This window comes from Dictyostelium purpureum (genome assembly GCF_000190715.1).
Source record: "Dictyostelium purpureum unplaced genomic scaffold DICPUscaffold_252, whole genome shotgun sequence".
NCBI classification, from domain to species: Eukaryota; Evosea; class Eumycetozoa; order Dictyosteliales; family Dictyosteliaceae; genus Dictyostelium; species Dictyostelium purpureum.
In genome coordinates this window covers 25,088-47,480 of record NW_003519588.1, presented here as the reverse complement: position 1 = coordinate 47,480, position 22,393 = coordinate 25,088, and the positions used below count along the sequence as shown (strand labels likewise).

The 22,393-nt window shown below is 25.5% G+C and overlaps 10 protein-coding genes across 10 annotated transcripts; 4 read left to right on the top strand and 6 right to left on the bottom strand.

Moving 5' to 3' along the window:
• Positions 1–621: 621 nt before the first annotated feature.
• DICPUDRAFT_81703 (uncharacterized protein) lies at positions 622–1,483 on the bottom strand (the record flags this gene model as incomplete). Its single annotated transcript, XM_003290957.1, has 2 exons — positions 622–758; positions 829–1,483. The coding sequence occupies 2 exons, from the start codon at positions 1,481–1,483 to the stop codon at positions 622–624; spliced, it is 792 nt and encodes a 263-aa protein (XP_003291005.1).
• A 168-nt stretch (positions 1,484–1,651) lies between these two features.
• Positions 1,652–2,209, bottom strand: DICPUDRAFT_81702 (uncharacterized protein; the record flags this gene model as incomplete). Its single annotated transcript, XM_003290956.1, has 1 exon — positions 1,652–2,209. The coding sequence occupies one exon, from the start codon at positions 2,207–2,209 to the stop codon at positions 1,652–1,654; it is 558 nt and encodes a 185-aa protein (XP_003291004.1).
• Positions 2,210–2,898: 689 nt separating this feature from the next.
• Positions 2,899–8,724, top strand: DICPUDRAFT_155557 (uncharacterized protein; the record flags this gene model as incomplete). Its single annotated transcript, XM_003290964.1, has 4 exons — positions 2,899–3,304; positions 3,378–3,848; positions 3,922–4,382; positions 4,453–8,724. 4 exons carry the CDS (start codon positions 2,899–2,901, stop codon positions 8,722–8,724), a joined length of 5,610 nt encoding a protein of 1,869 aa, XP_003291012.1.
• Positions 8,725–9,128: 404 nt separating this feature from the next.
• Positions 9,129–9,320, top strand: DICPUDRAFT_155556 (uncharacterized protein; the record flags this gene model as incomplete). The annotated part of the gene is made up of 1 exon (XM_003290963.1): positions 9,129–9,320. One exon carries the CDS (start codon positions 9,129–9,131, stop codon positions 9,318–9,320), a length of 192 nt encoding a protein of 63 aa, XP_003291011.1.
• Positions 9,321–10,021: 701 nt separating this feature from the next.
• On the top strand, positions 10,022–11,338 carry DICPUDRAFT_155555 (uncharacterized protein; the record flags this gene model as incomplete). Its single annotated transcript, XM_003290962.1, has 2 exons — positions 10,022–10,251; positions 10,339–11,338. The coding sequence occupies 2 exons, from the start codon at positions 10,022–10,024 to the stop codon at positions 11,336–11,338; spliced, it is 1,230 nt and encodes a 409-aa protein (XP_003291010.1).
• Positions 11,339–11,449: 111 nt separating this feature from the next.
• On the bottom strand, positions 11,450–12,208 carry DICPUDRAFT_38359 (uncharacterized protein; the record flags this gene model as incomplete). Its single annotated transcript, XM_003290955.1, has 2 exons — positions 11,450–11,928; positions 12,016–12,208. The coding sequence occupies 2 exons, from the start codon at positions 12,206–12,208 to the stop codon at positions 11,450–11,452; spliced, it is 672 nt and encodes a 223-aa protein (XP_003291003.1).
• A 605-nt stretch (positions 12,209–12,813) lies between these two features.
• DICPUDRAFT_155553 (uncharacterized protein) lies at positions 12,814–14,842 on the top strand (the record flags this gene model as incomplete). The annotated part of the gene is made up of 2 exons (XM_003290961.1): positions 12,814–13,655; positions 13,735–14,842. 2 exons carry the CDS (start codon positions 12,814–12,816, stop codon positions 14,840–14,842), a joined length of 1,950 nt encoding a protein of 649 aa, XP_003291009.1.
• A 191-nt stretch (positions 14,843–15,033) lies between these two features.
• DICPUDRAFT_81697 (uncharacterized protein) lies at positions 15,034–16,651 on the bottom strand (the record flags this gene model as incomplete). The annotated part of the gene is made up of 2 exons (XM_003290954.1): positions 15,034–15,766; positions 15,846–16,651. 2 exons carry the CDS (start codon positions 16,649–16,651, stop codon positions 15,034–15,036), a joined length of 1,539 nt encoding a protein of 512 aa, XP_003291002.1.
• Positions 16,652–16,942: 291 nt separating this feature from the next.
• DICPUDRAFT_98874 (uncharacterized protein) lies at positions 16,943–19,448 on the bottom strand. The gene is made up of 2 exons (XM_003290953.1): positions 19,198–19,448; positions 16,943–18,620 (listed from the first exon to the last, which is right to left on the bottom strand). Exons 1-2 carry the CDS (start codon positions 19,218–19,220, stop codon positions 17,120–17,122), a joined length of 1,524 nt encoding a protein of 507 aa, XP_003291001.1. The 5' UTR covers positions 19,221–19,448; the 3' UTR covers positions 16,943–17,119.
• A 790-nt stretch (positions 19,449–20,238) lies between these two features.
• DICPUDRAFT_155550 (uncharacterized protein) lies at positions 20,239–20,899 on the bottom strand (the record flags this gene model as incomplete). The annotated part of the gene is made up of 3 exons (XM_003290952.1): positions 20,239–20,591; positions 20,675–20,867; positions 20,891–20,899. 3 exons carry the CDS (start codon positions 20,897–20,899, stop codon positions 20,239–20,241), a joined length of 555 nt encoding a protein of 184 aa, XP_003291000.1.
• Positions 20,900–22,393: the final 1,494 nt, after the last annotated feature.

Below are 22,393 nucleotides of genomic sequence, written 5' to 3'. Positions count from 1 at the left end.
GATTTAATTTTTATTGATTCACATCGCACATTCCCCACCAAACTGCCAATATTTAATTAATTTAATTATTTTTTTAAAAAAAAATTTTTTTAGGAGAGTTTTTATTTCATTGGCCAACCTTTTAAATTGATCTTTTTTTTTTTCAACCAATAAAACCAAAAATTTGATAGCGAATACTAACACAAAAAAAACAATGAAAAAAAAATAAAAGAAGCGTTTGAATTTCAAATCAAAATATACCCAATCAAATTTAAGTTATAAGCAGTTTTCATTGAATGATAATATTTTTGATTCAATATTATGTTTGCACTATAAATACATTCAAATTATTCGTTCTTTTTTAATACCATTGACAAATTTGTGTTGGTCAAGGGTTTTAAAAATAGTTCATGATAAAAAAAAAAAAAAAAAATTAAAAAAAAATCTAAAATGTTGTCGTTATAATTAAAAAAATTAAAAATAGCTTATTGGGCGAATATGAATTGGGAATGATGGATTGATGTTGTTATTTTGTGTTGAAAAAATAAAATTTTTTTTTAAAAAAATATATGAAAGGTTTTTATTAAAACTTTAAGAATATTTTAAACTACAATGTTTTTATTAATTATTTGCAGGTGTGGTCTATAATTCTATATTTTTACGAGCTTTATATTTTTTGGTGGATCTATCACATGCTCTAAAGCAAAAGTGTTTTCCAATAATTGTGATTGATTGTTCACAACATTCTATATAAAAATAACATGCTTCTTTAGGAATAACTAAAATAATAGTAATAATGGGTGTTAATATATGTGAGTTTGGAAGTAAATAAAAAAAGGTGAATCTTACTATTAACTTTGTTTTCCTTTGTTATAATTTTAAAAGTATTTTCAGTTTCTTGAATAACTAAACCTTTTTGGCCTATGAGTGATGGGCAAGTTGATTTTGTTACTGTAATAAAAGCACCATGAAGGTCAGCTCTTAAAAACTTTGCTAAAAAATTTGGACCTTTTTGGTTTTGCATAACATCTTTAATGTATTGAAGCCAAAGTTCGTGTAGTGGTAAATATTGATCATATATACAGTTTTCATATGGTATATGGTAAAAACCAATTTCTCTTTTCTTTTTAGATCCAATTTTCTTTGTTTTTAGCTTTTCTAATCTATTTTCTTCCTTTTTCTTTCTTTTGTATTCTTTTGATGAACCACCATATGAAATTAGTTGAAATGGTCTGTCTATCTTTTCATTTATAATTTCATTTCTAATATTTGGTGCTATAAATCCAAAACTTTGCCCTATAATTGCACTCTTTTCAGCCACCTGTTTTGTTGTCTCTTTTTTAAACTTTTCATTTTTTTCTTTTCCTTCTGCTTTAATTTTATCTTTTATTCCTTTAAAATCTTGTTTAAGTTGGTTATATTCTTCTTTAGGTATATTAATTTGACTTTTTTGTACTTTTGGTTTATTATTGTTATTGTTATTGTTTTTTTTAATATATTTCATTCTTTAATTCGTTTTTATTTAATTATTTATATACATCGAAAATTAAGAAATTGTAAAAATAAAAAAAAAAAAAAGTAAAAAAATTTAAAAAAATTTTAAAAAAATAAATTTTTTTTTTTTTTTTTTGAAAAATAAATTTATTACCATATATATAATTTTTATTTTTATTTAAATCCCAAAAGATTTTTGATAATAAACTAAACCTTCTATATTTGACAAAGAGTTGTCAAATAAAGGTTTAATCATATAGTATTCTTTTGGCACGTCAAAAGTTGCATTTATATTAAAGTTGGAGGATGGCACATAACCAAATTTGGAATAGTAGTTTGGAGAACCCAAGATGGATATAGCAGGATACCTATATTTAGTTGCAATTTCTTCAATTTCCTTCATTAACAGTTTTCCAATCCCTTGTTTTTGATGTGATGGTAATACAGCTATTGGTGCTAAACAAACTGCTTTAAATGGTGGAGTTGATTCGTTTTTACAAATTTTAATTTCTGAAAGTAGAGCATATCCAACAATTTTATTATTATCATTTTTATCTTTAACAACTATTTCAAAGTCATTATTGTATAATTCTTCTCCTCTTAATCGTTGAATTAAATTATGTTCGTCATGGTCTGAATGTTCTGCATTTGAAAAAGCTACTTTTACCAATTCGTTTGCTTTATTATAATCTAATTCTTTTAATTTTTCAACAATATATTCACCTCTTTTTTCCATTATAATATTACATCTACTACTATAGTTGTTATAATTTATGCTTTTTGAAAAAAAAAAAAAAAAAAAGAAAAAAAAAGAAACCCACAGATGAAATTTTTTAAATTAAAAAATTATAAATTTTTTTCCCGCAATTTCTTTTTTCATCTTTTATTGTTCCTTTTTAAAATTTGAATGGTTTATCTCTTTTTTTTCTCAATTTGTAATATTTATTTATTTAAATTGTTTAAAAAACAAACCAATTTAAGATTTGAATATTCCTTATTGGTTGGATTTTTTTTAAAATTTTTTAATTAATAAATATTTATTTTTAGTTATTAAAATTATCATTTATGGTTATTGTTTTAATTTATTATAATAAATTAAATAAATTTTTCGAAATTTTTTTTTTTTTTTTCTTTTCAAAATTTTTTTTTTTTTCAAATTTTTTTACATTTTTTTTAAAAATAAAATTTTTTTTATTGACTTCCATCATCATTTAAAACCAAATAATAATTACAACCACATCATAGTAATAGTGCACATATCATAGAAATAAATAGCTTGTTTTATATATAATTGTGATTGTGTGTTTTGTTATAATTGGTTTATTTTAAATTTTTTTTTTTTATGTATTCTATAGTCATATGATTGTTTTATTTATAATATAGTTAGAATATAAAATAGTCAAATCATAAAAAAAATAAAAAAAAATGATAAATAATAAATTTATAATATTATCATCATTTTTATTTATATTATTTGTAACAGTATTACAAAGTAATATATTGTTTGTAAATGCAGAAACCGATTATGCAATTTCACCAGTATCATTGCTTTTACCATATAGTACATCAAAATATAGAAAGCCATATAAATTAGAGGCAAACAAAGGTTGTTTTGAATGGATCAATACTAATCCAGATCTCGTCGAAATCACCCCACTTTACGAACAAAAAGATTGTGCACCACCAACCCCAAATACAATCGGTGCACCAGATTTATCATGGGATATCAACCAAAGTAATCAAAAAAAATGCTCAAAAGCAGTTTTAGTTTTAGTTAGAACCAGTACAAGTACCGAGAGAAATTCAGCTTTTATTTATGCTGAAGAGCAAGGTGGGTAACTTTAATAATAAAGAGACAACAAATATATGAATATTAACATTATTTTTTTTACTATTTTATTTAGCCACTGGTAAAAAATTACAATGCGAAGTATTTGTAGATAAAATTTCATCTATTGTTATCGAAACCACAACCAAAACAATGTATAAAGACGATTTAGAAGAACTCAATGTTAGAGCTTATGACTCAGTTGGAAATGTATTTTCATCAATTATTGGTTTAGAGTTTGAATGGTCAATCCAATCGGGTAATATTATTCAAATTGTACCATTTAGAGGTTTCCCATTGGATGATGTTGCTTTAAAAATGGAGCAAGAAGGTTTACAGACTTCATTTGTTTTAGTTCAAGGTGTTGACACTGGTAGCACTCAAATTACAACCAAGTTAACTGACAGCAACTTTGCCCAAATCTCTCATTCCACTACAATTTCAATTTTAGAGCCACTCCAATTAAACCCAAGTTATTTACTTTACGTTATTCCAGGTACTCAAATTCAATATCAATTATTAACCAAAAAAAGAACTGTTTTAGAAAGTAAGTTAAATTCATTTTTTTTTTCAAACTAAATATTAGGTACAAATATTAATCTAATTTTTTTTTTCAATAGATATTCCATTGCCAAATCCAAATTATATTTGGTCATCAAGTAATCCAAAAGTTGGTAATATTGATAATTCAGGTAATTTCATGGCATTGGATTTAGGTCGTACCGATTTAAAAGTTCAACATAAAAAAATGATGGAAAATAAAGTTCAAGCATTTGTTAATGTTGTCCACCCATCCTATTTAGCAATCAAAATCGAACCAATTAAATCATCTATTGGACCAATTTCAAATTGGAATCTTATTGAAAAGAGAGATTATATTTTGGTTGTTGAATTATACGATGCATCAGGTCATAAAATTCATAGTTCCGATATTACTTTTGATCTTGTTATTCCATCAGAATACTTTGAACCATTACCAACAAGTGTTATTCCAGCAGGTCCAAAAAGAAGTGATACTTATTACCTTAAAGCAATTAAACAAGGTTCAGTTCAATTAAAAGCTTCATTACTTAAAGTTTATGTAAATATTTTCATTAACACCATCAAATATTATAAAAAAACTCTTTATTAATTCATTTATTTTAATATAGGATATTAATTTAAAGAAATATTCACCATTATTAAACCCAATTACTGTCGAACAAATGGTTACCATTCATTCACAAATTACTTTAAATCCTCCAATTGTTTATTTACCATATTTACCAAATAATAAACAAACATACACTATAAGACCATCAGGTGGTTCAGGTGAATATCATTGGTATAGTAATAATACAGCTATTGTAACTGTCGATACAAATGGTGGTATTATTAGTCAAACTACATCAGGTCAAACTGAGGTAATTGTTGTAGATAAAAAGAATCCACATAATAGAGATCAAGCTGTTGTAATTATTCAAGAACCAGACCAAATTGTTTTCTCACCATCTCAAGTAGAGGTCGAAGTTGGTAAAAAATTATCACTCTCAACTAAATTATTATCAAAGCATTTACCAAAAGGAATTCATTTCGATTCTTGTTCAATTAATAATTTAGAATGGAAAGTTGAAGATGATAAATCATTCCAAATTTTACCACAGGATAACGTTGACCAACAAAAGAAATCAAGTGACTTATGTTCAACTCGTGAATTTTTAGCTCTTAAAGAAGGTTCAACTGTTATTTCAGTTCAATATAAAGGAATGAAAGAAGATATTCGTATTTTCGCTTATCCACCATTAAAGAGTGATCATAATGAAGTTTTATTAAGTTTGGGTTCATCAGACGATGTTTATTTCAGTGGTGGTCCAGAACCATGGTATTTAGAACCAAAAACTCACTTCCAAACTATTTTACCAGACAATACCAATGAGCAAAACTCACTTTCAATCACTCCAGGTAATGGCAATTCATTTAAAGTCACTTGTCTCAAACATTCAAATGCTCCACAAAATATTATTGTTACTGTTGGTAATAAAAAGAGTGCTAGCAACCCATTCCCAGCCGCCCCATCAATTAACATTCCATATTATTGCCGTCAACCATCATCTATTCAAATCCAAGTTGTAAACTTACCAACTGAAGAAGAAAGCAAACAAATTGAACAATCATCTGCTCCATCATGTCAAGATACCATTTTCTCAATTAAAAAACAAAAACCAGGAGAAATCGGTACTTATAAGATTCGTAATAACCGTGATATACCATTTATTGCTACAGTATACGACGAAAATGGTAAACAATTCACCAACTATAGTTCATTGGTTTTCGATTGGACCTCATCAGATTCTACCCAAGCCAAATGGTTAGATGATTTCAATACCAAAGATCATCTTTCAACTCTTTCACTTTCAAAAGAACAAGGTAAAGCTATTATTTCAGTTGCAGTCAGTGGTTACAATCAAGAACTTTTAAGATCACTCAAAATCTACTCACCACCATCTTTAGATTCAAAGAAATTGGTATCTTCACTTGAACTCCACCTCCTTTCTAGTGTTACTTTATTCCCAGATCGTTATACAATGTATCTCAATGAAAAGAATCATCTTAAAATTGAAGCTATTGGTGGAAGTAAAAACTTTGCATTCTCATCAAATACCAGCAAAATTGCATCACTTTCATATCAACCAAATTCAGATTTTGTTAATATTATTCCACTTCAACAAGGTTATATAAAAGTTGAAGTTAGAGATATTTGTTTAGGTAGTGATATTAGCTCTTCACAACAATCATCACCAGCCATCGTTCAAGTTAGTGAAGCTCATTCAATTGATTTAGATGTCCAAGATATGGTTCAAGTTGGTGATTCAATTAATTTAATCGTTAAAGCTTTTGCTCAAGATGGTCATAGTTTTGAAAGCTCTCAATATCAATATATGAAAATTTTACCAAATATCGATAATCCAAATGTTTTATCAATTAGCCAATCATCAAGCAATAACCAAGTATTTACCCTTAAAGGTTTAGATCAAGGTTTAGTTACTCTCACTGTTATTATTACCAATCCAAAGACAGGCTTTAGTGCAACTTCAAAAACTGTTCAAATTCAAGTTTTCCCACCATTCCGTGTTTCACCAAATATTCTTCATTTAGTTCCAGGTGGTCTCTTCCAAATTCATTGGACTGGCGGTGCACCAATTCGTCAAGATGTTTCATTTAAGTCATCAAATCCATCAATTGTTTCCCTTAACCAAGATGTTTCAGGTGAATTACTTGCCTCTAAAGTTGGTGAAGCCACCATCACTGCTACTGCTATGATTGTAGACCCAATCACTGGTAAAAAATCAATTATTGGCGAAGATAAGCTTGTTGTTTATGTTAAAAATATGACCGGTATCCGTATTCACAGCAGTATCAATAAGATTTTGGTTGGTAATGAAGCTAAACTTCGTGTTGTTGGTGCCAATGGTGAAACTCCATTCACATATGGAACTGTTGACTTATTCTTTAAATGGGAATGTCTCGATAATAATATTGCTACCCTTCTTCCAATTTATGAACGTGCCAATACAACAGTCGAATCCGAAGGTTCTTTCAGTGTCCGTGTTTTGGGTAAAAATCCAGGTTCCACTTCAATCAATGTTTGGGCTTATAGTGGTTCAGACAAGACCAAACATCTTTTCCAAACTGTATCACTCCAAATTAATATTATTGCCGATATTCCAATCCAAACTACATCTCTTCTTTTGCCACTCAACACTGCTTCATCATTTATTATCAATAACCACCTTGATAAGAGTGGTATCGAATTTTTCCCATTAATGGATGGTCATGGTCATTCATCATGCAAAGATGTTATTGATATTAGCGATAATAAGATTGTTTCTCTCGACAAGATTGGTACCTGTTATGTTTCATCCGTTAGAGATGGTCGTATTGATACATCGAAATTAATCAAAGTAAACTCAAAACCATTCTCCCATCTTGAAATTCTCCCAATTAACCCAACCAGCACCATTATCCCAGTTGGTGGTTCCATGTCATTCGCAGTTTATTTACGTGATGATATTGGTGAAATTTTCACCGAGTATGGAGCTTCTGCAGTTTTCAGTACCGAGGTTAGTAACACTGGTGTCATTAGTTCATCAATTGATTCAAATACTACCGCTTCAATTGTTACTGTTAAGGGTATTCGTGCAGGTGTTGTTACTCTTCATGTTTATGTTAAAGATATGCCACATTTAGATGATTATATCAAAATTTTTGTTGGTCGTCTTATTGAACCACATTCACCAATCCTCCATATTGGTTCAACTATTCAATTCTCAATTTCAAAGGATCAACTTTCTCAAAGAGGTTTCTCTCTTCCAGCTCCTGATGAAAAGGTTTGGGTATCAAGCAATCCATCAATCATTTCAATTGATCCAGTAACTGGCAAGGCTACTGCTCATTCTGCTGGTGTTACTACAGTTAACTATATTAGAAACCCATCATCACAAACTCAAATAACTGTTTCTAAAGTTGGTCATATTAAGGTCGATTTTGCTAATCAAGTTATCAATAATCCAAACGAAAAATATCAATACAATTTGAAATTCTTTACTGAAAACGATAACGAATTTTCAGATTTATCATCAACCAATCAAAATATTAAAGGTATTTGTAGTATTCAAGAATCATCATTTGCAAATGCTTATTTCGAAAAGATTATTTTAACTAATGGTAAAGAGCAATATATGTGTGTAGTTCAACCAACTGGTAAACCAACCTCCACTACAGATAAAGTTACACTTTTTGTTCAAGTTTCAAACTCTGACAAGACTTATCACTTTGAAACTACAATTAATCTACCATTCGAATCAACTTATTCTATTCTCAATATTAAAGGTAATAGCATTCAACTCTCTGGTAGACAAAGTCAATTCATTCTAAACGTTCAATCATCAAACCCAATTTTTGTAGAATCATCAGATAACACTTTATTATCAGTTCAACAATTATCATCAACTGGCATCACCAGTGAACAAGGCATTTACAAATATGTTGTACAACCAATGAATCCATCGGTTAGTTTTTCATCAGTTCCATTATATATTAGCAGTGCTGGTGGTAAACATAAGAATACTATCAATGTTAACTATGCCAAGGGTAGTGGTGCATCAACTCCAAACTATAATGAAAGCTATATAGAATCATCAAATGCTATAGCCAATCATCCATATATCGTTACAGGTGCTATCATTTTTGCTACCTTTGCCATTGGTCTTTATGCATCAAAGAGACATAATGATAAACCAAGAATTTACATCTCAAATACAAATCCATCACAACCATCAACCTCATCTGTAACCTCACCATTCAGATCTCCACCACCACACTCTTTCGCATCACCAAATAGATCACAATATGGTTCAAATAGTATTTATTTACAAAGCAATTAAAACAAAAAATATATATTAGTTTAATAATTGAGTTTAATATATAATAATATTAAAATCTAAAAAAAATAAAAAAAAAGCAAAATAAAATAAAAAAAATTTTAAAAAAAAATTATTTCTTTAATTCTATTCTTTCCAAAATTGTAGAAAATATTAAAAATTTCTTTATAAAAACTTTGGAAATTATAGACTTCACATCTTTTAAAAGCAATACATTAAATAAAAAAAATATTTTTTTAAATAAAAATAAAAACTTAGATTATTTTTAAATCCATTGATAACCTTTTATTATAATTTAAATAATCATAAATCTCATTTGGTTTGAATCATCTTTCCAAACCGAAAAAGGATTTTTTATCTCAATAATCTAAAACATTATCTCGGTTTGGAAAGTTGATTCAAACCAAATGAGATTTCCAGTTGTCTTTTCTCTTGCTAGCAATTACTCGGCTATTCCATTCTTTTTAAATGGTAAGAATTTTGTTACCCATAAGAAATCATCTAAAAGACCACAATTGAGTTATTTCTTCTCCCTAAAGAGTGATTATCATCTAATTCAAGATACTGGGTATGGTGTTCTTAAGAAAAAAAAAGATTAAAGAGTCTATAACAAATTTAAAAATAAAAGTCATTTTTTCTTTAAATAAATAACAATATTCTTTTATATTTTTGAATTTTTTTAAATATTTATTATTCTTTTTTTATTTTTATCAACTTTTTCAAAATAACTCGTGTGAATCTGAAGGTGGTAAAAATTGTAATGAAAAACTTCAAAGTTGTGCATCTAAATGTATAACTTAAAAATTATTTTATCATTTATCTTATTTGTATCACCTGGAAGAAATTACCCCAAAAAAAAATATTTTTATACAAATATTTTTATTTAGATTATCAAAAAACCTTTTATATATTATTTGTAAAATTTGACCTTTTAAATATGTCAATTTTTAATACTAAAATAAAATGGTGATTTTTTTAATTTTTCATTTTTTTAAAAATCTTTATTTAGAGATAATTTTATAAAATTTTAATTTAATTTAATTTAATTTTATTTAATTTTATTTTATTTTATTTTTTTTTTTTTTTTTTTTTTTTTTTTTTTTTTTTTTTTTTTTTTTTTTTTTTTTTTTTATATCTATTAATTTTATATATTTTTATTTTTTAATTTTTTTTTTATATCTATTGAAATTTATTGGATCTATTAAAAACATAAATTTATAAAATGAGAAATAAAAAAAAAATAAAAAACATTAACTCATTTCGAAGATTATCTTAGCAACAAAGAAATATATAATTAGAAATGGAACAACAACATAAAATAAGCGAATATGTAAAGCCTTGGACCATTCCAAAGAATTTTGGTTCAGTAGGTAGAGCAATAAATACAACTTCAAGACCACAATTATTTTCCCCAATTACAATAAAAGATATGACAATGAAGAACCGTATTGCAGTTTCCCCAATGTGTCAATACTCTTGTAACGATGGTTTTATGAATGATTGGCATCTTGTTCATTTGGGTGCATTTGCGTATGTAAAATAAAAAAATAAAAATAAAAAATAAAAAATAAAAAAAAAAGTAAAATTTTTACTAATGTTAATATTAATAATATATAGCAAAGGAGGGGCTGGTTTAATTATTTTAGAAGCTACAGCAACCTCACCAGAAGGAAGAATCAGCTATGGTGATAGTGGATTATGGAAGGATGAACAAATGGAGCCATTAAAAAGAGTTATAGATTTTTGCAAAATCTTTGGTCCACGTATGGGTATTCAAATTGCTCATGCAGGAAGAAAAGCATCAACTGAACCTCCATTTCTCGGTCATAGAAAACAAGGTATTCCATTTGACGACCCTAAAGGATGGAAAGTAGTAGGTCCAAGTGAAGTTGCATGGGATGAAAATAGTCAAGTACCACATGAACTATCAATTTCAGAAATTAAAACAGTTATTAATGATTTTAAAAACACAGCACGTAGAGCATTACAATGTGGTTTCGACTTTTTAGAAATTCATGGTGCCCATGGTTATTTAATTTCAAGTTTCTTATCACCATGCTCAAATAAACGTACCGATGAATATGGTGGTGACTTTAATGGACGTATCAAACTTTTACTTGATATCGTTAGAGAAGTAAGAACCGTATGGCCATCAAGCAAACCATTATCTGTTCGTCTTTCCTGTGTAGAATGGGTCAAAGATGGATGGCAACTCAACGACACTGTCCGTTTAGCTAAAATCTTAGAAAACATGGATGTTGATATTTTAGATTGTTCATCTGGAGGTAACAGCTCAAACCAACATATTGTTGGAGGACCACTTTATCAAATGCCATTTGCTCAAGAAGTTAAAAATAACACAAATAAGCTCTATACAATGGGTGTTGGTTTAGTTAACAAAGCACATGAAGCAGAATCATGCATTGCCGAAAACAAATGTGATATTGTAGCGGTAGGTAGAGCTTTCCTTCGTGACCCATACTGGCCAATCCATGTGGCAAATGATTTAGATTGCGATGTTGATGTTCCACTTCAATATGCATTCATCGATAAACGTATGATGGCACATCTCCATGGCAAAGATATCTTTGATTTAAAGAAACCAGGCAATCATTAATTAAATAAATGAAAATAAAAAACAATTTAAATGAATTTCATTTAAATTAAAGTTTTAGAATAAATTCCTCGAATTCATAATGTGTACACTTTTATTTGTCTTTTTTTTCTTTTATTCTGGACCAAATATTAATTTGGGTGGTTCTAAATTTTTTGATTTTGAATAAAATGAATCTTCTTTGGTGCTTAAAAGATGTTTTGGGAATATATGAATTGAAAGATCGTGGAATATATATGGGGTTGGATAATTTTTTGGGAACAAAAGTTCGTTGTGGATTCCAGCAGTTTTACTTGTATAGCTATATTGAACATAATCATCCTCAACTTTGTTGATACCATCTATATATATATCGAAACTATTACCAATAATTAAAACTTTAGATAAATCCTCCCAATTTGCCCACAATACGTTATCATAAAGTTTTCTTCCGCAGAAAGGCATATAAAATAATGTGAATCTATTATTTGTTTCAATTGACATATTAATTTTTCTTTTACCCTCTTCATTAACCTCTATTAATTTAAAACCTATTTTATCTACCAATTTCTTTTCAATTTCGTTCATTACTGGATCATAAATATAAATTGAACCTGTTATCTAAAAATAATAAAATAAAATAAATAAAATAAAAAATTAATATATTTATTATTTATTTGGAAACTATTTAAATTTTATACTTACATTATATATTGATTTAACTGATGTTATATAAGCTAATTGATCCAAACATTTTTTTGAGGAACTAAAATCACCAATACCATAACAAACAATATCATGAATATGTTCATATAATGTAATGTTTTCCGTTTCGCTATATTTGAAATTGGTTTGGCTTTCAATGATATCTTTAAAAAATTGAGTTTCCTTCATCTTCTTTTCTGAATCTAATAATTGGTTATATAATTTTTCTAATTGTTGTTCGTCGGTTAATTTATCAACAAATAATTTATTTTTTTTATTGTTTGATTGCGATTTATTATTATTACTATGGTTATTATCTACGAAATTAGATGTAAATTGATTTTGCTTTTCTAAATATTTATCTCTTATTTGTTTATTTTTTTTATTATCATTGGTTGTTATTGTTTGGTCAACTTTTTGATTAACTTTTAAAATTCGATTTTTTTTTCCTTTGATAACTAAAACAAAACCATCTTCATCGTATAACGGTTCTGCTGGCTGCTTGTTTTGATTCTGCGACATTGCAATTATATTTAATTTTAAATTAATTAATTATTAATCTGAAATAAAAGGAATATTAAAAAAAAAAATTATTTAAAAAAAAATTAAAAAATAAAATTTGAATTTTTTTTTTTTTTAATTTTTTTTTTTTTTAATTTTTTACGGTTTTAAAAATAAAAAAAAAAAAAAAAAACGAACGATTAATTTTTTTTATTTATCTGATTTGACATTAATACTCATATTTGTTATTTATATATACAAATAAATAATAATTATATATATATAATTTAATAATGGCCAAACCAACCACAACCGATAAAAAATCACCAGCAGCATCAAATAAAAAAAATATCAAAAATGATAACAATAATAACAAAAAACCATTCAACAAAAAAGATAATAACAATAACAAAGAGCCAATGGAAGATAAAAAGGTAGTTCAAAAGACCAAATTAACCAAAAGAGAAAAGAGAGAAGAAAAATTCGAAAAGAAAGCTAAATTCGACACCAACTTCACATTAGTCAGAGAATTAAAATTATTATGGGTTAAAATTAAAGAAATTAAATTATCAACTGAAGAAAGAGCAGTTTTAGTCGAACAACTCACTCAAAAATTAAAAGGAAATGTTTTAAATGTTGTTGTTAAACACGATGCTTCAAGAATCGTTCAAACTCTTTTAAAGTATGGTGACGAAAAACAAAAATCAATCATTTATAAAGAATTAAAAGATCACGAAATTGTTATTTCAAAGAGTCAATATGGTAGATTTTTAATCCTCAAACTTTTAAAGTATGGTAATGAAGAACAAAGAAACTCAATTATCAAAGCTTACAATGGCAAATATTTACAATTACTTTCACATAAAGAATCTGCCTCTGTCGTCGAATATATCTACTCTGAAATCGCTTCAAAATTACAAAAGACCCAAATTGTCGAAGAGTTTTATGGTCCAGAATATCGTTTATTCAAAACTGATACCCCAAGAACTTTAGATACTATCCTTGAAACCTCACCACAAAAAAAAGAATCAATCATTACTTTCCTTTCAGCTCAATTAACTAAAATTTTATCATCAAAAGGTGAACGTTTAGTACAATATACCATTGTTCAACATTTATTATTAGATTTATTCAGGTAAATATTATAAATTATAAAAAATTTTTTAATATTATTACAAAACATCATATTAATTTTTTTTTTTTTTAAAAATTAGACATTCAAAACCAGATACTTGTACTGATATGTCAGAAACTTTAAGTGAAATTTTATTACCAATGATACACACCAAAGAAGGTGCACAAGTTGCCTATCATGTAGTTTCATATGGTTCACCAAAAACCCGTAAAACTATTATTAAAACATTAAAAGATTTCTTTACCAAAGTTGCATGTGAAGAATATGGTTATTTAGCTTTAATTCGTTTATTAGATGTTACAGATGATACCCAAATGATTATTAAATCAGTATTTAGCGAATTAATTCCAACTTTACCAGAAACATCAATTACAAAACAAGGTTGTCTTTGGATTTTACACATTTTAACTCCATATTCACCACAAAATTTCACCGAACAAACTCTTTCACTTTTAACACCAACAATGAAATCATCAGTCGGTATTGAACACAGCATTAGCAAAAAAGATCGTGAACAAAGAAGAAAAGAATTATTAAACTTTATTTCACCAAAACTTGTCGAACTTTGTTCAAGTCACACTGAAGATCTCCTCTCAAGTCAATGGGGTACCAAAGTTTTAAATGCTACACTTAAATTTGCCGATGGTAACAAAATGATCCTCATGAAAAAAGTACTTGAAGTTTTAACCGAAGAATTCCTTGAAGAGCAACACATCAACGTTCAAACCTTACTTAGAAACGATCATATTAAAACTACTGATTTACCACTTCAATTATTAGAGAAATTCAATTGGATCGAATTATGTTTAAAGAATCAAAATACTGTTTATATTTATAGAGATCTCTTAAAATCATTACCAAATGATTCAAAAGAAAAAGTTAAAGCTCAAGCTGATTTAAAGAAATCAAAATCAAAATTAGAATCAACTAAATTCAAAGGTATTGAAAATTTATTTAATTTAAAGGATGAAATCGAATTACAAGAACACAAACAACCACAACAAGCAGAAACCACCAAAAAAACTTCAATGGCTAAACAAAAATCAATTAAAAAAGTTGAAGAATCTGATAACGAAGGTGATGATTCTGAAGAAGAAAAAGTTATTGAAGAAAAAAAACCAGTTGCTAAAAAAGTTGCCAAAACCACCACCACTATTTCCACTAAAAAATCTCTTACTAAAAAATAAATACCAATTTTAAAAAAATAAATAATAAACTTTATAAATAAAAAAAATTTAAATTATGTTTATTAAATTTAGTTTGGTTATTTTTGTGATGTCCCATGTCTTTTTAAAATTAAAAATTCAATAAATTTAAAAAAGTGAGGTTTATAATTTTTTTTATTGAAAGTATTTTTATTAAAAGTAGTTTATTGTATTTAATTATTAAATATTTTTTTCTTTGGAGTCCAAAATCTAATTGTATTATCAGCGGAACACGAAGCTAAAATTGGTTCTGATGGATGAAATTTAACACTATAAACTCTATCAGTATGACCTTCAAGTTTTTGAATTACTTTACCAGATTGTTTTGAAAGACCAATATCGAAAATATAAGCAGAGTAATCAGCGGAACCAGTTGCTAAAAGTACAGATTGATTAATATCAGGTTGAATATCTTCATCTTCGTCATCGTCTTTTGATAAATCTTCACTACGTTTAACAGTGGTGTTTGAAAGATGATTAAAGTCTTTTCCGACATAGATACTGCTCTTGATTGGCCAATTCTTATTTTTGTGACCTGTTAATGAATGTTGAAGTGTCATTGATGATAATAAATATGGATTATGTGATACAATAGAGGCTTTTGAACGATCATAAACTCTAATAACATTATCATAACTATTTACTGCTAAGAATCTACCATCGTCATCTTCGCTACCTTTTGACATTGTTATTCCTGAAATTGGTCTATTTTCTGGTGCAATTTCGTATGTATCTACTAATGAATTAGTTGCACTTTGTTTATGTGATCCTGCTAAACCATCAACACCACCATCATAATGAAATGATTCTGGGAATGTGATCTTTTTACCCTTTCTTGAATCCCAAACTTTTAATTTACCAAATGAGTCACCTGTTAAAACATGTTGACCATCTTTAAATATATATCTAAAGAAAAAAAGAATGAAAATGAAAATTAGTAAAACACTTTTTAAAAAATAAAACTATTAATATTAAATATAATTACAATGAATTAATTAATGAATCGTTTTCCAAAACTGTAATTGCATTTGGAGCTCTTTTATCGAATGCTATAATGTGATTTTGAGTGTTACCAACATAAAATATATTATTATCGATTGGTGAAAATTTAACATCTAGAATGAAACCGCTTGTATTGTAAGAAGAAGAAAGACGATTTCCATTTAAATCCCAAATCTTTACAGTTTTATCATAAGAACCAGATATGATTTCGGTACTATTGTTATTCCATTGTAATACACTAACATTTACTGTATGGTCACTAAAAGTAGTAATTTCTCTTTGATTGAAAACATCCCAAATTTTAACAGACTTGTCAAAGCTACCAGAAGCCAACATCTTTCCACATGGTGAAAAATCGATTGTATAAACACTTGCACTATGACCTTTAAGAGTGAATTTATAAAAGAAGTGACGTTCATCCATTTTCTTGCTGCTACCACTTCTTGGTTGTGATGATAAGCCCATTAATCTATCATGTTCGCTTAAATCTGATACTAAAGTTGGTGGTGGTGATTGGATCTGTAATGAGTCGCTAATGAAACCTGTAACTGAATTTGATTCTGGCGTTGATGGTGGTGCCAAAACTGCATCAATATTGAATGGCTTTTGTGTACCTTTACCCAATTGATGTGAAACCATATCATATCTTGCTGTTAAATCGTAAATTGACTTTTTTAAATCCTTATTTTCTCTTTCGTATGTATCCAATTTATTCTTTAATGATTTAACTTCTTTTTGTAATGATTCCATCATCATTTTATAATTGGTTTCATTTGATGTTGAACTCATATTGAAAATAAAATTATATATAATTTATAAATTATATATATATAATTTTATTTAAATGCAAATCTATATAGAGGTATAAATATTTAAATAATAAAATGAAAACAATATTTACAAAAAATACAATACAATATATATAATTATAATTATTTTTAAAAAAAAGAAAAAAAAAAAAGTAATTATGAAAATGAAAAAAAAATTAAAAAAAATAAAAAAATATTTTAAAAAAATTAATTAAAAAAAAAAATAAATAAAAAAATAAATAAATTGCTTCAAGTTAATCAATCAAAAATTAAAAGGTATAAAAAAATAAAGTTTATTTATTGAAGAAAAAAAAACTATTAAACAAATAATAATTTGATTTTTTTTTTTTTTTTTTTTTTTGTGTATAAAACAAAAAACACACTTTTTTTTTGGAAATATATTGAAAACTACAGAATGGGGATATACCAATTTAAATATACAATTTGATTACTCTTCATTTTCGGTATTTATTGAGGCTTTTTGAAATTTTTGTGTAATACCAACTATATCGTTGTTATTATTTGGACTATTTATATTACTATTATTGTTATTATTGATGGTTTGGTTTTTAATATCTACAGGTTCAATAACGACAACATTATTAGTTGATACGGGTAATTGCTTTTTAATACTACTACTAGCACTGTTATTACTATTTGTACTATTACTATTTGCTTTATTATTTGTTTCAGGATAAAAAGTTATTTCTCTTGGGATTCTTTTAATTGAGTCTCTTGATTTTTTTTCGATAATATTAAAACTGGTTCTTATGGTGGATGCATTTTTTAATTCAAATTGAATCCATTTAAAATTTTGGGTTGAAGACTGTTCGGATTGGCTAACTAGACCGTTGTTTGAACTTGGGTTGGTACAAAATAAAGGTGGTGATTTTTTACATAATAAAAGTGATAGTAGTGTTCTCAATATAACACTATGAGAAACAACCAATATATGGAAATTTGATGTTTGATTTAAAGTAGATGGTGTGCTTTGTTGTGATATCGATGAATTATATGATGGTGGTAAAAACATTTCATCAATTGGTGATGATGTAGATGACGTTGATGATGAGGAAGAGTTACCCTCGTTTATAAATTTTGAAGGTATTTGTCTGAGTATAAATTGAAAAGCATCTTTGGCACGACGAATTAATTTTGATTTAGACTCCATCTTTAATTCTTTATGTGGAAGGTGCTTTAAAATATTTGATGTTAATTTTACATTGGTTGGAGTTGATGATGATGTTAGAGATATTGGTATCTCTAGTGATGATGATAATGAAGAGGAAAATGATGATGTAGATGAAGAGTTGGAAAGAGTGGATGATAATGATGACGTTGATGTATTTAATGATGAAGCGCCTGATAAACTTAATGGCGATGATGGTGCTGATGAATTTGCTGAATATGTATTTGTATATGAAAGATTTGGTGATGATGGTTCTGATTGTATAAAAGTGGTTTCATTATTTAAGGTCTTTTGTTGTTGTTGATTTAACTGATGTAATTGATTTTGTAATTGAATTTGTTGTGGAGTTTGTGATTTTAATAAATTTTGGATTTCTACAGCTCTTTTTGACTCTGGGAGCTCTTCCCAATGAACCAAATGTCGAAGATCTAATCCCTCCAATTTACCAAGATTACGTTCTCTAAGTAGCTGGGTTGATTCAATAGGGGGTGAAAAACATTGATAACTACTGCTACTATTATTATTATTACTGATACTATTTTCAATATTATTATGATCAGGCTTTACCAATTGTTCTTTGATAATAGTGGCTGTTTCATATGCTCGATCTAAATCTGATGTTATTATTAAATTTATTGGCACATTTTCTTTTGATAATTTCTGACCAACTGAAACCGCCTGTTGTCTACCCTTGTTATTTAATGGTATATTTAAATGACCTTGTAAAATTCCATTTTTATTATAATCAGTTTCGCCATGTCTTTATTTTATTATTATAAATATTAAAAAAAAAAAAGAAAAAGAAAAATAAAAATAAAAAAGAAATAAAAGAATGAAAAATAAATTTAAAAAAAGAGAAAATTAGAATTTTTTTTTTTGTAAACTGTAATTATTTGAAATATCCTGCAAATAAAAAACCCATTTTCTTCTTCATAAATTAAACAGTTTTAAATATCCACCCTTCTAAAAATAAAAAAAAAATAAAAAAAATAAAAAAATAAAAAAAATGGAAAAAAAAAATTTGTAAAAAATAATAAGGTTTTAAAAGAAAAAAACAGAAAAAATAATTGTAAAATAAAAATAAAAAATTAATTGTAACCCAAATAGTCCTTTTAATTAATTTTATTTATTTTTTTTTTTTTTTTTTTTTTTTTTGTATTTTTCTTTAGTTTTTTTTTTTTTATTTTTATTTATAATTTTTTTTTAAATAAATAATAATATTTTATTTGTTTCTTTCTAAAAAAAAAGATGAATAAAAGAGAAAAAGAAGAAAAAAAAAGGGGTTTTGTTTGGTTTTTTTTTTGGATATATTTTATAGTTAAATAATAGGTACTTACCTTACAAATGTAAAAATTACCATCAATCAAATTATATGTGTGAGTGTATGTATATGTATGTATTTATTTAAAAAATAATAATTATTTGGGATGATAAACAATGGAATCTTTAGAATTAAAAAAAAAAAAATTTTAAAAATTAATTACGGAAAAAAAAAAAAAAAATTATTTTATTTATTTTATTTTATTTATTATTTATTATTTATTTTTTTAAAAACTGGGAATCTTTTTATTTTTATTTTTATTTTTTGTGCTATTTATTTATTTTTTAGAAAACTTAAACTATGTGTGGAAAAACAAAATGAATGATAATACAAATTTGTTTTATTTTTCTTTTAAAATTTAAAATTTATAATTAAAAAAAATTAAATTAAATAAAATTAAATCAAATATTAATATTAAGTGTGTGTTTGAGATATAAAAAAATAATTAAAAGAGATAATATAGTAGTTTAATTTATATAATTTGTGTGTGTGTGTGTTTATTTGAATATATAAATGTGTGTGTGCGATAGTGTGTTTGTGTTTTTTTGTAAATTAAAATTTTTAAAAAAAATAAAATAAAAAAAAAAAATAAAATTTAAAAAAAAAAAAATTAAAAAAAATAAAATAATAATAATAATAATAATTGAAACTTTTTTAAAAACAAATGTCGAAATTGGAGTGTTTTTGGAACCAGATTAACGGTTTCCCATTCTTTTTTTTTTTTTTTTTCGTATTTTGATTTTTTGATTTATTTTTATTATTTTAGTAAATTAAATAAAACTTAATTAAAAAAACAAATACAAAAAAAAAAAAAAAAAAAAAAAAAAAAAATTGTTGTTATTTCTAAAATTTTTTTTATTTCCAAAAAATTTCGTTTGTTTTTCGAAAAATGATATTTTTTTTTAAAAATTTTTTTTTTGGTAAGTCCCACAACTTTTTTTCGATTATTTTTGATTATCTGTTTGGTTAAATTTCTTCATTTTAATTTCCATGTTTAAAAAAAAAATTTTGTTTCTATTTTTTTTGATAAAATAATATGAAACTGAAATAATTGCTATTAAGATAAAAGCCACACAATAATACCTGCAATTTTAGTAGCACTTAATTTGGAGTTGGATGGGCAAATAGAGTCTGATTTGGATGACGCAGAGTATGAATCTACAAGAACTGAAAAGTCTGGGTCAATAATAACAGATTCTTTATAGTTTGGAATTTGAATACCAATATATGATTGTAGTTCTTTTGTTGATGTAATTGGATTCATATCTATATAATCAACTTTTGAGAAGTCAATATCACCACTAGTACTAACTGCTTCATACAACCGGGAAATATGTGTCGTAAACGGGTCTCCTGTATTAAATGATACATTACCAATAGGTTTAAATTCGCATATATTTAAATCTAGTACTATTGTAAAAAAAAGTATAGATAAAAATAAAATTAATTTAATAAATTTAAAAAAAAAAATTGAAAATTATTAAAATATTTACCTAAACAAGAAAGGTTGTCAATTACTAGATTTGAATTTATTTCGACACTAGCAATACCAATTTGAGTAATAATATTGATTTGAAAACAATAACTGGTTCCATTACCAACTATTCTATTAGAACCCAAGCTATTGAAAAACCTATTTCCATTATAGCTAAGAGTTTCACAAGATTCTTCATTGGTTGGAGAGCACTTTATTAAAAATGAGTACGTACATTGACCATTTAAATCAGCAATTTTTTGCTTATTTACTTTAATTGTTGATACATCTTTGACTATAAAGCAATTTATAGATAAAAAAAAACCTATAAAAAAATTGGTAAAAGATATTAAGTTTTGTGTGCATGTTAAATAAAATAATAAAATAAAAAAAAAAAAAAAAAAAATATAAAAGCAACAGAATAATATTAATATATAGTTTATTTTTGATATTTTTGTTTTGGGTTATCACAAAGTGTTATTCCAAAGATTTTTTTTTTTTTTTGACATAATAAAACAGATATAGCACCATACTTTCTTTATTTTCTTTTTAATTTCTAATTATCCTTCTTTAGATATTCACTTATTAAGAACACAATTATATTTGCAAAAAAAAAAAATCAATTATACAATGATATTAAAAAAAAAAAAAAATTAAAATTAATTCACAAATAATAATGCTAAATTCCTCCATTTAAATGATTATCAAATAGATTGACACTACATTCTTTCTAAAATATTTCCTCTTTATTAATTATAACTATTTAATTAAATTATTATTAAACTAATACAATATTAATATAAAATTAAACAAAGTAGTGATTAAAAATTTGGATAAAAAACGATAAAAATGGATAATCAAAAATAAAAAAACAATAATTCGACTATTTTGTATTGGTTGAGATTTTTATTAATTAAAAAAGAAAATAATATTATATTATATTTTTAGATTAATGGTAATGTGGGAAATAAAGAGGTCAACCTGCTAATATAAGCATCAACACAAGTGGAAAAATAGCACCATAATATTAGATTTTATCAATATGATTTTTGTGAAGGTTTTTGAAAAGGAAAATAAAAATATCCTTTTTTAATAAAATTCAAAATTTAAAAAAAATTTTTTTTTTAAAAAAGCGCCTTCATTGGTAATCATTAATTAAAAAAAAAAATAAAAAAATGTTTTAAAAATTTTAAAGAAGAATTTAAAAAAAAATTAAATTTTTAAAAATTAAATAAAATTTTTTTTTTTTTTTTTTTTTTTTTTTTTTTTTTTTAATGTATTTTCATTCAGCTATCATACCAATTTGATTATCATATAATGAACTACCAAATTCTTACTTTATTCCTTTTCCACATATCAATTATGAAATGAATTATAATAAAATAATATAAATGGAAAAATGATTTCTTTAAAAGGAAGATGTGTTTAATTTATTTGAAAATTAAAAAATTTTAAAAAAAAAAAAACCTCCCCTGTTTCAAATTATTACCAATTTTGATTGTAGCAGATCTACATTTTTTCTGCAATACAAATTTTACTTATTTTGGAATTGATGTTTTAAATAAATTAGGAAATAGTTATAGATTAATTAATTGATTAATTTTGAATTAAATTTTTTTTTTTTTATAATTTTTTTTTTTAAAAAACTAAAAAGTATTAAATAAGAAAATAATTTCATAAAAATTTTTTTTTTCATTATACACATTCAGGTAAATTCAAGATTATCAAGTTATATATA

Bases quoted from the DNA above. Each gene is read 5' to 3' on its own strand.
- DICPUDRAFT_98874 (XM_003290953.1), bottom strand. From the start codon at position 19,220: ATGGTAATTTTTACATTTGTAAG. The intron at 18,621-19,197 runs GTAAGTACCTAT...AATAAAATAAAG, and splicing joins GTAATTTTTACATTTGTAAG to ACATGGCGAAACTGATTATA.